Genomic DNA, 13821 nt, shown 5'->3' on the forward strand with positions numbered 1-13821 from the left:
AGCACGTAGTAAGCACTTAACAAATACCATAATTATTATTATTATTATCTTGTATCTCCCCCAGCGCTTAGTACAGTACCTGACCCATAGTAAATGCTTAAAAAAACCCACAATTATAATTGTCACTATTATTATTATTCAATGTCTTGTATTCTTTCAAGCCTTTATTGACAGAATGTGGTCAATAAACTCCATGGATTGATGATACAATCCAACTCAAAGAGTTATAGCTGGATTTGGGATTGGGGCTTTAGAAACCCATCAGCTGTGTAACTTCCTCCTCTCTGAGAGGGCAGTGCTTGTTCCTTCTGCCCTTTCCCTGTCCTTCCCATCAGCCTTGGTCCCTGTCTCTTTAAGGTAATTCTCTGTTAAGATCAGATTTTCTCAGCTAATGCTTGGCGGTAATCACCAGTATGTCTGGAATGCAGCAAATCAAAACATCCTAAATGAAGAGGCAGCGGGAGGGTCGTGTGAATGACTGTGAAACCACCCTGGGTTGAGTAAAATGGTAATTTCTCTCAGGGTCCCTCTCCCGCCATCCCCCACGTACACCCGGCCCATGCCCTGACCCTCCTGACCCGGGTATCGCTGCCCCACTCAATCTGCTTGTTCTGTCTGACAGAGCGAACAGAAGCGGAGTCTTTCGCTCGGAGGCCACGTTGGCTTTGACAGCCTCCCGGACCAGCTGGTCAGCAAATCGGTCAACCAGGGCTTCAGCTTCAACATCCTCTGTGTCGGTAAGTGTCAGGAGGAGACTCCTGCGTGTGGAAGTGGGGAGGGAGGGCCGGCAGGGAGGTTATGGTGAACGACAGAACTTTCATTCATTCATTCGTATTTATTGAGCAAATAATGTGTGCAGAGCACTGTACTGAGCACTTGGGAGAATCTTCTGCAAATGCTGTCAAGTCATTTCCGACCATAGCGACTCCATGGACTCAACCTCTTCAGAACATGTCACCTTCTGTCATAAATTTGTTTTGTTATGTGTATCCATAGAGTTTTCTTGGTAAAGATATGGAAGTAGTTTTCCATTGCCTTCTTCTACGCATTAAAAACTTAAGTCTCTGCCATTGTCTTTGATCAATTTTGATCACTTGATGTCTTTGATCATCCGCCTTTAACTCTTTCCCATACAGCTGCCGCTCAGCACAGGTGAGAGTACAATATAAAAATATGCAGACATGTTCCCTGCCCACAAAGAGCTTACAGCCCCACGTCCTTTCCTGGCTGTTCTCAGGACAAGTCAGAGCTACTTGCATGAGTATGCATGGTGAAAGGGTCGGGGAGATCAGTTAGGGCTGCCCCTCAGGGACAGAGAATGAAGTGAAGGGTCACTTCAGGACAGAACTGAGAGGTCGGGAGTGGAAGAATGGGAGGAGGGCCCGAGACCGGAGGGACAACAGTGACTTAAAGGCTGGAAGATGTCGACGTGTCTGGCTGGTGTGGTCTCTCTGCTGCCAAGGGAAGGCCTGGAGCAGTGTGACACGGTATGACAGCCCTCGTCATCCAATAGGGATCAGGATAAATGGAGCTGGAGGATGAACCCGAACCCTCAGGATGTCTACTGAACCTCCAGCAGAATGAGAGATGGGGACTTGGTGGGTCCAGTCTGGACTTGAGCACCCGGTGCTACCTGAAAAAAAGAACCGATAGAAAACGGGGAAAAAAACAGACTTCACAGGTCTTCTGGGGGATCATTCCACTTTGAGGGAAAGGGGACTCGGTGTCTTTGGTTTGAGGTCACTGTAGTGCTTGACTTAAACTATAGAGCATTTATACCCAAAGACCCCTGGGCAGAAGAGGAAGTGAGAGGAGCAGACCATGGAGCGGAAATGCCTTCCAGATCCTCTGTACAGCTTCTTCTGGCTCATGCCCTGGGTCTGACATCTCCTTAACCTTCTCCAGCATATCCTGTGCCCTTCAGCCCTTGTCAGTTCTTTCACTCTGGGTCCCCTGCCCAAGGCAGGAGTTTGCTGGGGATCTGGGAGCCTCGGGCACCCCGCCCCCCACCCACCTCTCCAGGATGGCCTGGCCTGGGTGAGAGAGAGAGTTGGATGGATCATTGGACCACATCACTGTCAGCCGAAGGCATGGTCAGGGCAGAGGCCTGCTGGCTTCAGTCTCACTTCTCTATTACAGAACTGCTCCACTCGGTCTCTTTGCCAACTACCACCCTTTGCCCTTCCGGGCCTGGTTCGGGGCTGGGCTGGTCGCAGTGTGGTCAGTGCCTGAGGACTCCAGTCCCAAGACCAGCAGCCCTACCCTGTGGGTGTCCTTCCCTACACTCCCCAATACAAAAAGAAATGAAGTCCTGGAGGGAGACCTTTAGTCTTTGTATTGCCCCACCAGCTCCCAGAGACTCCAGGCTGCTTCCCAGGGATTTAGTACCAGCTGGGCACTGGGAAGAGGGGAGCCTGCTGGGGGTGTGAGGAACCTTTTGTTCCCGGGGACCAAGGCTCAACCCTTCCCTTGCCCACCTCGGGGAAGTGCCAGGGCCCCATCTCAGTGGATTCTGGTTCTGGAAGGGTGTCAGTTGTATTTATTGAGTGCTTATTATGTGCAGAGCACTGTACTAAGCACTTGTAAGAGTTCAATACAACAATAAACAGACTCATTCTGTGCCCACAATGAACTTACGGTCTAGAGGAGTAAGTAGGAGGACTTGTGGGGACTTGTAGTTGTATCCCGTGCCCAGCTGGGCATCAGGGCACAGAGAAGTGGTAATAATAATAATAATGATGGTATTTGGTAGGTGCTGACTATGTGCTAGACACTGTACTAAGCACTGGTACCCTGAAATGTTGGCAGGGAGTACAACTACAAGGCTGCTCACTGGTCCTGCATTTCCCAGCTTGCCAGCTGCCAGTTTTCTTTTTTTTTTTAATGGTATTTTTTTAAGCCCATACTATATGACAGGCAATGTATTAAGCACTGAGATAAATACAAGGTTTTCAGTTGGATACAGTCCCTGTCCCACATGGGGCTCACAGCCTTAACCCCCATTTTACAGGTGAGGTAACTGAGGCACAGAGAAGTGAACTGACTTGCCCAAGGTCACACAACAGACAAGTGGTGGAGCCGGAATTAGAACCCAGGTCCTTCTGACTCTCTAGTGCTCTACCCACTACACCATGCTACTTCTCACTTAACGATGTCCAGGTTGGCCACTGGCTACAGTCTTGGCTCAACTGCCATTTATTTTGTAAGAGAAGCGCAATTGTTCAATCCCTAAACTAATCGATCATATTTTTTGAGTGCTTACTCTATACAGAGCACTGTACTGAATGCTAAACATCGAGAGTTTGAGCAAAGGCTTTCTTGTCCTGCTACACCTGGCTGGGAGTCAAGAGGAAGCGAGAGCCAGGGTCAGGACTGGTGATTTCCAGATCCAGCGCTAGCCTTCGTCTCCACTTCTCCCCTTCCCCCTTTTCCCTGAGGGGTTGAGGGGGGCATTACCCTCCTTGTCTCTCTGGCACTAGAGCCCTGGAGCTGTAATTGACAGGGTAATAGGGACTGGACCCCTTTCAAGAGACCAAGGTGGGATACTCAGAGAGTTGGTAAGGGGGAATTTGGATGGATTGTTGGCAGGGAGCTGGTCAGGAAAGACCTTCAGAACCCGGAGATCTGAGATTCTGCCATCCGTTGCATTGCTCAGCTCCCGGGCTGGCTGCCTGCTTCTTTCCAGGCCGAAACAATGTGCCTAACCTTGGTCTTTTTTTTTTTAATGGTATTTGTTAAGCAATTACTATGTGGCAGGCACTGTACTAAATAATGGAGTAGAGACAAGATAATCAGCTTGGACACAGTCCATGTCCCATACAGGGCTCCCTATTTTGCAGACGAAGTAACTGGGGCACAGAGAAGTTAAATGACTCACCCATTGTCACACAGCATTCAAGTGGAGGAGCCAGCATTAGAACCCAGGTCCTTCTGTCTCCCAGGCCTGTGCTGTATCCACTAGGTCATGCTGCTTCTGAACCATGTGGCATTAGCCTGGGCACCCCAGGCTCACAGTTTGGATCAGGGGACACTCCCCTGTTCTCCCAGCCATCGCAAGGGCCAAAGGATGATTTTTCGAGGATTAGAAATCTACTGGCTTTGGGCTGGTCCTAGGACACCTGGGATAATAATGATAGCAATGATGATGATAGTAATATTTGTTAAGCACTTACTATGTGCCAAGCTCTGGGTAGATGAAATATAAGCAGATTGGACATAGACTAAGAGGGATGGAGAACAGGTATTTCATCCCCATTCTACAGAAGAGGTAATTTAAACCCAAAGGCATGAAGTGACTTGCCCAAGGTCACGCAGCAGGCGAGTGGCAGCACTGGGATTAGAACCCAAATCCTCCAGCTCCCAGGTTATGTTTCTTTCCACAAGGCCATGCTACTGCTTTGGGATCCCTGTCCCTGCTGCCCTGGGGTACTCTTGTTTGCCTCAGTTTCCACTTCTGTAAAATTGGGGGATTTATAAAGCTCCTGAACTCTTTGCAGGGAAAGGGAGAGGCAGCCTGTGCAGGTCCCAGCCAAACCAGCAAGAATATTGGATGGGACTGATATTAGCCCGGAAGACTCGAAAGGTTATTCCAGGTGGCCAAAGCCATCTGTCTCAACTTGAGGTGGTGGGTGAGAGGTATGGGTGTTCCTCCCTTAGGTGACTGGAATTCTAGGGTGCTGTAACCCTTCGTTTATGGGTTTGTGTGGGAGGCACAGACCTTTTGCCTGGAGGGGATGGATCAGCTGGGGTTAATCAGTTCTCTCGAACAGTGTGGTCTAGTGGGAGTCAGAGGAGTTGGGTTCAAATCCTGACTCTGCCTCTTGTCTGCTGTGTGACTTTAGGCAAGTCACAACTTCTCTGTGCTTCAGTTTCCTCATCTGTAAAATGGGGATTCATTACCTGTTCTCCCTCCTACTTAGACTGTGAGCCCCCTGGGAACAGGGACTGTGTTCATTGTGATTAACTGGTATCTGCCACAGCATTTACAGCAGTGCTTGACACATCGTAAGTGCTTAGCAAATACCATTAAAAAAAAAAACCCCTACACCTCCACGTTATTCATCGCAAAGAAGAGACTTGGGGATTCTGAGGGAAGAAACTAGCTCATCTGAACCTTTCCCTCGGGAGTTCGCTCCCCTGTGAAGGAACTATGTGTTTGTGATTCTTAGCAAACATGTTGATTATGAAAACAGTTTTGTTCCTCTTCAAGAGGTCTTACTCCCCTTAGATTGAGAGTCCCATGTGGAACAGAGACTGTATCTGCTCTGATTGTCTTGTGTGTACCCCAGTGCTTACCACAGTGTTAAGTCCTTTCTGTGTGCCAAGCACCATCATTATTATCATCATCCTCCGCCTGGGCCCCGACCAGATCTGTGTCTTCTCCTCAGTGACTTCTGCTGAGGGTTTTTCTCCGACCATCCCCTTCAATCAATGGTATTTACTGAGCACGTACTCACTGTAAGAGCACTGTACTAAGCGCTCGGGGAAGTACAGTACAATAGAGCAGGTAGGCACGATCCCTGCCCACATGGAGCAGAGTAGGAATCGACTCCCACTGGAGAAGAATCCCACTTGGACGTCTCTCAACCTGTGCCCAAAGCCCGAAAAACTCAGCTCGGTCTCCAGGCTGAGTCCAGTCTCCCCGGTCCCCTTCTAGACTGTAAGCTCGTCATGGGTGGGGAACATATCTGTTAATTCTCTATTATTGTGCTCTCCCAAGCACTTAGTACAGTGTTCTCTTCATAGAAAGTACTCAATAAATATGATGGATTGATCCAGCATGAGAACAGAAGGCTGTAACACAGATGTCACCTCCTCGTTTTGTGGGTACCTGTGAGGGCATGATGATGTTGGGTATCGCCCTTGCACCTTTTTTCACCCTGAGCCCCAAAGCACTTATGCACATAATTTATTTTAATGTCTGCGTTCCCCTCAAGACTGCAGGCTACTTGCGGGCAGGGAATATTTCTACCAAATCTATTATACTCTACTCTCCCAAGTACTTAGTATAGAGCTCTGCGCACAGTAAGAGCTCAATAAATACCATTGATTGACTGATAAATCAGGAGACCCGGGCTCCAGTCTCAGTTCAGCACTCGCCTACTGTGGAATCTTGAACAAGTCCCTTCTCCTCCATGGACCTCAGTTTCATCAATTAAGCAGCATGGCCTAGTGGAAAGAGCACAAGCCTGGAAGTCAGAGGACCTGTGTGACCCTGGGCAAGTCACTTAACTTCTCTGTACTTCAGTTCCCTTATCTGCAAAATGGGAATTCAAAACCTGTTCTCTTTCTTATTTTGGGAGCTGTGTGTGGAACCTGATAATCGTGTATCTACCCTATCAGTTCAGTGCTTGGCTCATAGTAAGGGCTTAACAAATCCCACAATTAAAAGATATCTTTCAAAACTCTATGCCCCGTGAGGAACCGAGATGGAGAAATTATTACGGGCAAGGAATGTTTCTGCTAATTCTGTTGTATTGTACTCTCCCAAGCACTTGGAACAGTGCTCTGCACATAGCAAGTGCTCAATAAATACCATTGATTGATTGATTGGGTGTGTTATAAGTCCCCAGAGTACCTGCAGTTCTCTGCAGGTGGCACTGGCAAGAAGGCCAGGTGGCTATTTCTGCTGCTAGAGATTTGGGCTATCTCAGTCTAGGCTCTTACAGCCTGGAGCCCCTACTTTAATGAGCTGTCACAGCCCAGTCTCTAGGCTTGTATCTTTCAGAAGGGCAAGGGGCAACTGTCCCAAGACTCTTGGTAGCCTGGTCCAGGTTCCACTGTAGCTGAAACCTAGTGTCATATCTTGTCAGTTTCCACTTCTGATAATGGATGAGGTTTCACCCCTCAACTTCTAGGATCCATTCCACCCCTCTGCCCCCTGACTTTTCTGGGCCAGTTTTCTGGGCCAGTTCACTCTGGCTTCGTTCAGTCAACTTCAGTTATCGGGAAGTCCCACCATGGGCCTACTCGGAAGCCTCAGGGGTGTGGAAGGGGAAATGGAGTCATGCAAATCACTCCCTACAGCACAACCCATTGTTAAATGCATATTCTTTAAGGGCTGTCCCCAAGTGCCTAACTTGTGGAAAGACCAGAAATCCTTTTCTTGAGCCCTCTTCAGACAAGTTATTTTGCAACAAGCTTCAGCATTTTGTCTTTTGTGTTTGGCTTTCTTTTTTGATTTCCTGTTTGCGGTCTCTTCTGGCGTGGCCCATTTGGGAAGGTCTGCTGGTTACACTGGCGTTTGGGGAAGCTGAGCCCCACCCTGGGAGGAGTGTGTTTGGCAAAGGAGAATGGAGGGCGGAGAGACCATTGGTAAATTTATTCTGGGTGGGACTTTTCTCTCCTCCTGGGACTACTTTCTCAGTCTTCCCACCAGCTCACTGTGGTTTGTGCTTAAGACTCCTAAAAAAACCCAGAATGGCAGAAAAGTCTCCTCTTCTTCTTTGTGCTCTGAAATCTTTGAGGAAGTCCAGGGTGGGAAATTTACATCCTCCTTGTCCTTCCCTTCCCCAACCCCCTTTTCCTTTGTAGAGGTGGGTACCACCATCCCCCTTGTTTTTCCACCTTCCCCTCTCCATCACATTCTCTAACCAACATTCAAGAATTTATTCAGCCATTCATTCGTTTAATTGGGTGTATTGAGCGTTAACTCTGTGCAAAATACTACTAGGCCCCTGGGGGAGTACAATATAACAATAAACAAACACATTCCCTGCCCACTATAAGCTTACAACCTAGAGGTATTTCACCCTGATATATTTGTACCCCTTCCTGCTTTGTCCTTGTTCTTTGCCCTACTCCCATTCTGGGTGAACCATTTTGGCCTGTCTGCCCACTGACCCCTCCATATCAGATGGGAAGCCCCTTGAGGGGAAGGAACTGCCTTTGGCTTCAGCCCCTCTTAGTGCACTGCTATCAGTGGGCCCCGTTGATGGCCGGATGGGTTGGCCTCTGCCGTGCCTCCGCAGGGGAGACGGGCATCGGGAAGTCCACCCTGATGAACACGCTGTTCAACACTACGTTTGAGACGGAGGAGGCCAGCCACTATGAGAACTGCGTCCGGCTGCAGCCGCGCACCTACGACCTGCAGGAAAGCAGCGTGCAGCTCAAGCTGACCATCGTGGATGCCGTTGGCTTCGGAGACCAGATCAACAAGGACGAGAGGCAAGTGGGGGGGTGGTCCTGCCTCCAAACTCCTCCTCCCCAGCCCCTCTGGCAGTGCTCATTTTTGTAGCCACAGATGGAGTGAGACGGTGGCTGGGGAGAGGGGTTGGGGGATTGTTCTGGAGCTATTCGAGAGCCTCGGTTTCCCCTTCGGCTTCCCCTTCTGTCTCCCTCCTCATCCCCTACCACTCCCAGTCCTCTCCTTGAAGGCCAGCAGGCTCAGGCTAGTATTATTCTAGAAGACCTGGTAGGTTAGAGGCCTCGGCATGGGAAGCAGCGTGGCCTAGTGGATAGAGCCTGGGCCTGGGAGTCAGAAAGTCTGAGAGAAGCAGCATGGCTTAGTGGAAAGAACATGGGCTTGGGAGTCAGAATACGTGGGTACTAATCCTGTCTCTGCCACTTGCCTGCTGGGTGACTTTGGGCAAGCCACTTCACTTCTCTGTACCTGTCTTCTCATCTGTAAAATGGGGATTAAGACTGTGAGCCCCACATGGGACAAAGTGATTACCTTCAATCTACCCCAGTGTTTAGAACAGTGCTTGGCACATAGTAAGTGCTTAACAAATACCGTTATTATTATTATTATTATGGGCTCTAATCCTAACTCTGCCACTTGTCTGCTGTGTGGCCTTGGGCAAGTCACTTCACTTTTCTGTACCTCAGTTACCTCATTTGTAAAATGGGGATTAAGACTCTGAGTGCCATGAGGGAAAGGGACTGTGTCCAACCAGATTTGCTTGTATCCATCCCAGCCCTTAGAACAACGCTTGGCACACAGTAAATCCTTTGCACATAGTAAGCGCTCAATAAATGCTATTGAAATCCCACAGTTGTTATTATTATTCCCTGCTGGCAACTTGTGAGGATGTCCCTGCACATGTTGCCATTCAGAGCAATATCTAGTTGCAGGGGGCCCCAGAAACAATTTGTCCTTTTATCTCCTGGGGGTGGGGGAGGGTGGACAGGGGAGTTTGCACAATTTGAAAGGCTTTCGTCCCAGGCAGGAAATTGGCATGTCAGCGCCCGCTTCTTCTTCTGTGGATCTGGTGTGAATGTCATCAGTTTGGGGAGAATACATGTTTTCTCGTACACTTTCGCCATGGGGTGGGTGCTGTTAGGGGAAATTCTCTCTGACCCTGAGTGGTAGGCCCTGGGTTTTTGTCCTGTCGGGCCGGGGTCTGACCCAGGTCTGTTCGGGTTGGGGGGAAGGGGAAAGGGAGAGGGGGAAAGAGAGAAGTGTGCGCTCATAGGGAGGGAGCGGTGGGAGAGCAAGGCCTGAGGATTGTCTTGGCTTCCAGTTTTCCAGCCCCGCCTCCAGGAGCCACGGACATGGTGCTGCTTAGGGGCAGGAGGTCTAAGTGACTCTGGGGCGGAAGCCGTGTTGGGCCTGTCTGGGTGGGTGACAGGGTCAGCGGGCAAAGCTCAACCATCCTGGCCTGGGATCTGAGTAGGCGCTTTTTCTTCCTTGGAAGACAGGCTGCTCTGTCAAGCTGCCTCAGAGTGGATGAAGACTGGGAAATCCAGCTTGATCCGTGCGCCTAGGCACCGAGGGCTGGCAGGCCTCATCCAGAGAAGCAAGGGGAGACTTGGAGCTAGCTGTGCCGTGGGCGGGTTTGGAAGGGGCTCTGGATGGCAGCTGATTCGATCGCCTGCTTTTTGCACAGGGGCTGAGGGAACCGATAGTAGAAGTAGTAATCCTGTTTAGTAAATTCTTACTGTGTGCAGAGCACTGTATTAACTGCTGGGTAAGAACGCAAAGGTGGGATTTAGATGCGGGCCCTGACTTTTAGGGGGCTCACCATCGAAGAACATAATGCAAAGGTAGGATTTAGATGTGGACCCTGACTTTTAGGGGGCTTACCATCTAAGAACATAATCACTGGTATTTATTGAACACTTACTGCGTGCAGAGCACTGGACTAAGCAATTGGGAAAATCCAATACATTGGAATAGAGTTGGTAGTCACGAGCCCTGCCCACAAGGAGCTGGAAGAGGGGACTGGAGACAGAAACTTAAGGAGCGATGAATCCGTAGACCACTAAAGCATACGTAAAAGATAACCGTTATACAAAATCAGTCAATCACTAGTATTTATTGAATGTTTACTGTGTGGAGAATGCTATACTAAGCATTCATTCATTCAGTCGTATTTATTGAGTGCTTACTGTGTGCAGAGCACTGTACCAAATGCTTGAAAAGTACAATTCAGCAATAGAGACAATCCCTGTCCACAACGGGCTAAATACAGCAGAGTTGATAGAAATGTTCCCTACCCACAACAAGCTTACAGTCTAGAGGAAATTTTTCAAAAATAAAAAAGTAAGGTATTGTGGCTACAGGAGCAGAATTTCAGACTCCTCGAGGCTCAGAGTACAAGCCACAGCCACGGGGACTCCTAATACAGTCACCACCAGCCTTCTGAAGGTTTTATGGAGGCCTCAGGCTAAGGGGGCTTTTCTCTTTCTCAAGGGGAGGTAGAAGGCAGGACAGGATGGACCCTCCTCGATGTCACGGAGGAGAGCCAGTGTCGGTTGCCGGGAGGCGGCGAGGCTGGCTGTCCGGTCTGAGGGGGGTTGCTGAGAGCACTCAACTGCAGCTTATATCTCCGTAGCCTGGTGCCCTCAAGGCTTGTCGGGAACAGGGGCCCCGGGTGGGGCAGAGGGGAGGCAGCAACTACTGGTTGCTTCCCTCAGCCGTGGTGGAGAAGGGTCAAGTGCTCCATGTAGCCCTGGGACCCCAAGCATCTGGGAGAGGGGACACTGGGTTGGGCAGAGGAGGTCGAGGCAGATCCAACCCGCAGAGCTTGACTAAATCCAAACCCGAGGGGGAGAACCCATCCTGCTGCTGGGGTGGACACACATACCACCCTCCTGGCTCCAGATGTTGCTCCAGATGTCACCCTCGTGGCTCGTGCCAAGACCATTTGGCTCATGGTCCTCCCACTCAGTGCAGTCAAGGACTGCCCAGGAAAAATGTCAATCAATCAGCGGGGCCTAGTGAAAAAAGCACGGGCCTGGGAGTCAGAGGACCTGGTTCTAATCCCTGCTCTGCCGCTTGTCTCCTGTGTGACCTTAGGCAAGTCTCTTGACTACTCTGTGCCTCAGTTCTGTCATCTGCAAAATGGGGATTCAATACGTGTTCTCTCTCCTACTTAGACTGTGAGCTCCATATGGGAACTTATTATTTTGTATCTACCCCCAACTTAGTACAGCGCTCAGCACATAGTAAGCACTTAACAGAAACCACAATTATTAGTCAATCAACCATATTTATTGGAGCCTAACAAAGGGCAAAGCCCTGTGCTAACTGCATGGGGAAGTACAACAAAAATGAAACACATTCCCTGATGATGATGATGTTTGTTAAATGCTTACTCGATGCCAGGCACTGTACTAAGCGCTGGGGGAGATACAGAATAATTAAGTTGGACACAGTTCCTGCTCTCCAGATCCTGGTTGGAAACCTCAGTCCAGTACCTGAGAAATGATGGTATTTGTTATGTGTCAAGCACTGTTCTAAGCACTAAGGTAGACACAAGCTAATCAGGGTGGACACAGTCCCCTGTTCCACATAGGGCTCACTGACTCAACCCCCATTTTAAAGATGAGGTAACTGAGGCACAGAAAAGTTAAGTGACTTGCCCAAGGTCACACAGCAGACAAATGGCGGATCTGGGATTAGAACCCAGGTCTTAGGCCTGTGCCCTATCCACTAGGCCATGCTGTTTCCTAAATCTTTCAGCTACCCCCAAGGCTTGCCCCAGCTCATTTCTACTGGCCAGTTGGGTCCCCGTAGCTAATGGCATCTGTTTGTAGTTACAGGCCAATAGTTGATTACATTGATACGCAGTTTGAAAACTACTTGCAAGAAGAACTGAAGATCCGGCGGGCCCTGTTCAACTACCACGACACCAGGATCCACGTCTGCCTTTACTTCATCACCCCCACCGGACATTCACTCAAGTCCCTGGACTTGGTGACCATGAAAAAACTGGATAGTAAGGTACAGCCTCCCGCCCCTGCCCCCCCGAGCACATTCAGTTCTGTTTACATGGTCGGTCTGTCCCCCTCACTCCCCGCCTCCAACCACAAAAGCTCAGCTTGTTGGCCCTGGGCCTCGAGGCGGATTGAGCCGGGCTCTTGGCTCGACAGTCTTCTCCCCCTGCTTCCGCTGGGCTTTCTCCCGACCCACAGGGGAGTTGAGGGCAGCTTGGGGACCTGATTTGAGCGGAGAGTTTTTTCCACTGGCAGGAAGGTCAGCCTCAGCTCCATGCATCTGAAACAGGCTCATCACCTCCCATCCAGAGTCATCTACCGTTTCAGCTGAGGCTGCTGCCCAGCTGTTCCCATCTTCCCAGACTTTCCCTTCTTTCAGCATTCCCCTCTCCCCTCCGGCTGCTGCCAGAATGGTTCTCCCCAGCTTCTCTCCCTCCCCAGGGCTGCCTCTCCTCCCACCTTCTGGGCTGCCTCAGCCACCTCTGTGCTGACTGGCAGGCAGCTCATCTGTCGGAGGCGGCACCAGCTGGACCTAGATGTCCCCTCACTCTCCGCCACTCCAATCTGGCCCCTCCTGTCACCCCACCAGTGAATGTGCTTTCTTCCTTTGAAAGTCCAACAGCTCTCTCTTCCTCATCCTCCTTTACTTCCGTTCCCCCTTTCTTTCTCCCATCCCTGTCTGTTGGATGAACCCCGGGCTGTAGTGGAAAGGCCATTCATCCCACGCTGAAGTTCTCCGGCCATCTCCGAGATGCCCAGTGTGGGTGTCCCGAATGCCGCCAGGCGGGTTCACCATGTTTGGCCTCCTTTCCTGCCCACTGCTTTCTGTCGCAGCTCCAGACTGCAGGGGCGTGAGGGGGCAAGGAGCCACCCCCACTTCCCCCTTCCTACCTTCCATCAGCTTTTGGATCTCCCTTCTCAGCCCTCTCCAGCTGTTGGAGATCGTGCTTGCGTGTGTGCCTTAGTCAGTTGTTCAGGGAGATGGGAGACAAATCAGAGAAAAGGAGATGAGCCGGAGCCGAGACCAGCGGGCAGTTGCCGGCCGTCAACCGTTGCCGGACAGCCAGTCAGGGAGGAACGTCACGCTGGGCACCAGTCCGACGGCCTGAGTGCCGAGGAAATGGCCTGGATGGTCTTCATTCATTCATTCATTCAGTCATATTTGTTGAGCGTTTACTGTGTGCAGGACACTGTACTAAGCACATGGGCAAGTACAGTACAGCAATAGAGACAATCCCTGCCCAAAACGAGCTCACGGTCTAAACGGGGGAGACAGACATCAATACAGATAGGCAGGCATCAATATAAATAAATAAAATTACAGATATATACATAAGTGCTGTGGGGTGGGGAGAGCGGGAAAGGGAGCAAGTCAGGGTGACGCAGAAGGGAGTGGGAGATTAGGAGAAGTGGGGCTTAATCTGAGAAAGCCTCCTCAGTTCTTCCTCCCTTTTTGGTCCATGGAGGAGTGTGTGATAGAGAGTGGGAGGTGGGGAGGGGGCGGAGGGAGAGAGAAAGAGAATGTGTGGGAATTCTGGCTTGAGGTGGGGAGGCAGGCGAGACCCTACATTGGGGGATGGAATCTGTGCCGAGGTGGAGAGCATTCCCGAAGCTCTCTAGGTGTGGATCTCTATTGCCCCCTTCAGCCGGCTCCCTGAA

At 50.3% G+C, this 13821-nt stretch overlaps 1 protein-coding gene across 8 annotated transcripts in view; it reads left to right on the forward strand.

Moving 5' to 3' along the window:
• SEPTIN8 (septin 8) overlaps positions 1 to 13821 on the forward strand; it is an 89022-nt gene that overhangs the window by 42049 nt on the left and 33152 nt on the right. For 6 of the 8 annotated variants that reach the window (XM_007670282.3, XM_007670283.3, XM_007670288.3 and 3 more), the window contains exons 2-4: positions 623 to 737; positions 7971 to 8166; positions 11983 to 12169. In XM_007670282.3, the coding sequence (XP_007668472.1) occupies positions 623 to 737; positions 7971 to 8166; positions 11983 to 12169 (498 nt within the window). The remainder of the gene's footprint in view (positions 1 to 622; positions 738 to 7970; positions 8167 to 11982; positions 12170 to 13821) is intronic. The other 2 variants (XM_007670284.3, XM_016227992.3) reach the window with 1 other exon arrangement.

The sequence above is a fragment of the Ornithorhynchus anatinus genome, chromosome X1 (assembly GCF_004115215.2).
Source record: "Ornithorhynchus anatinus isolate Pmale09 chromosome X1, mOrnAna1.pri.v4, whole genome shotgun sequence".
Taxonomy (NCBI): domain Eukaryota; kingdom Metazoa; phylum Chordata; class Mammalia; order Monotremata; family Ornithorhynchidae; genus Ornithorhynchus; species Ornithorhynchus anatinus.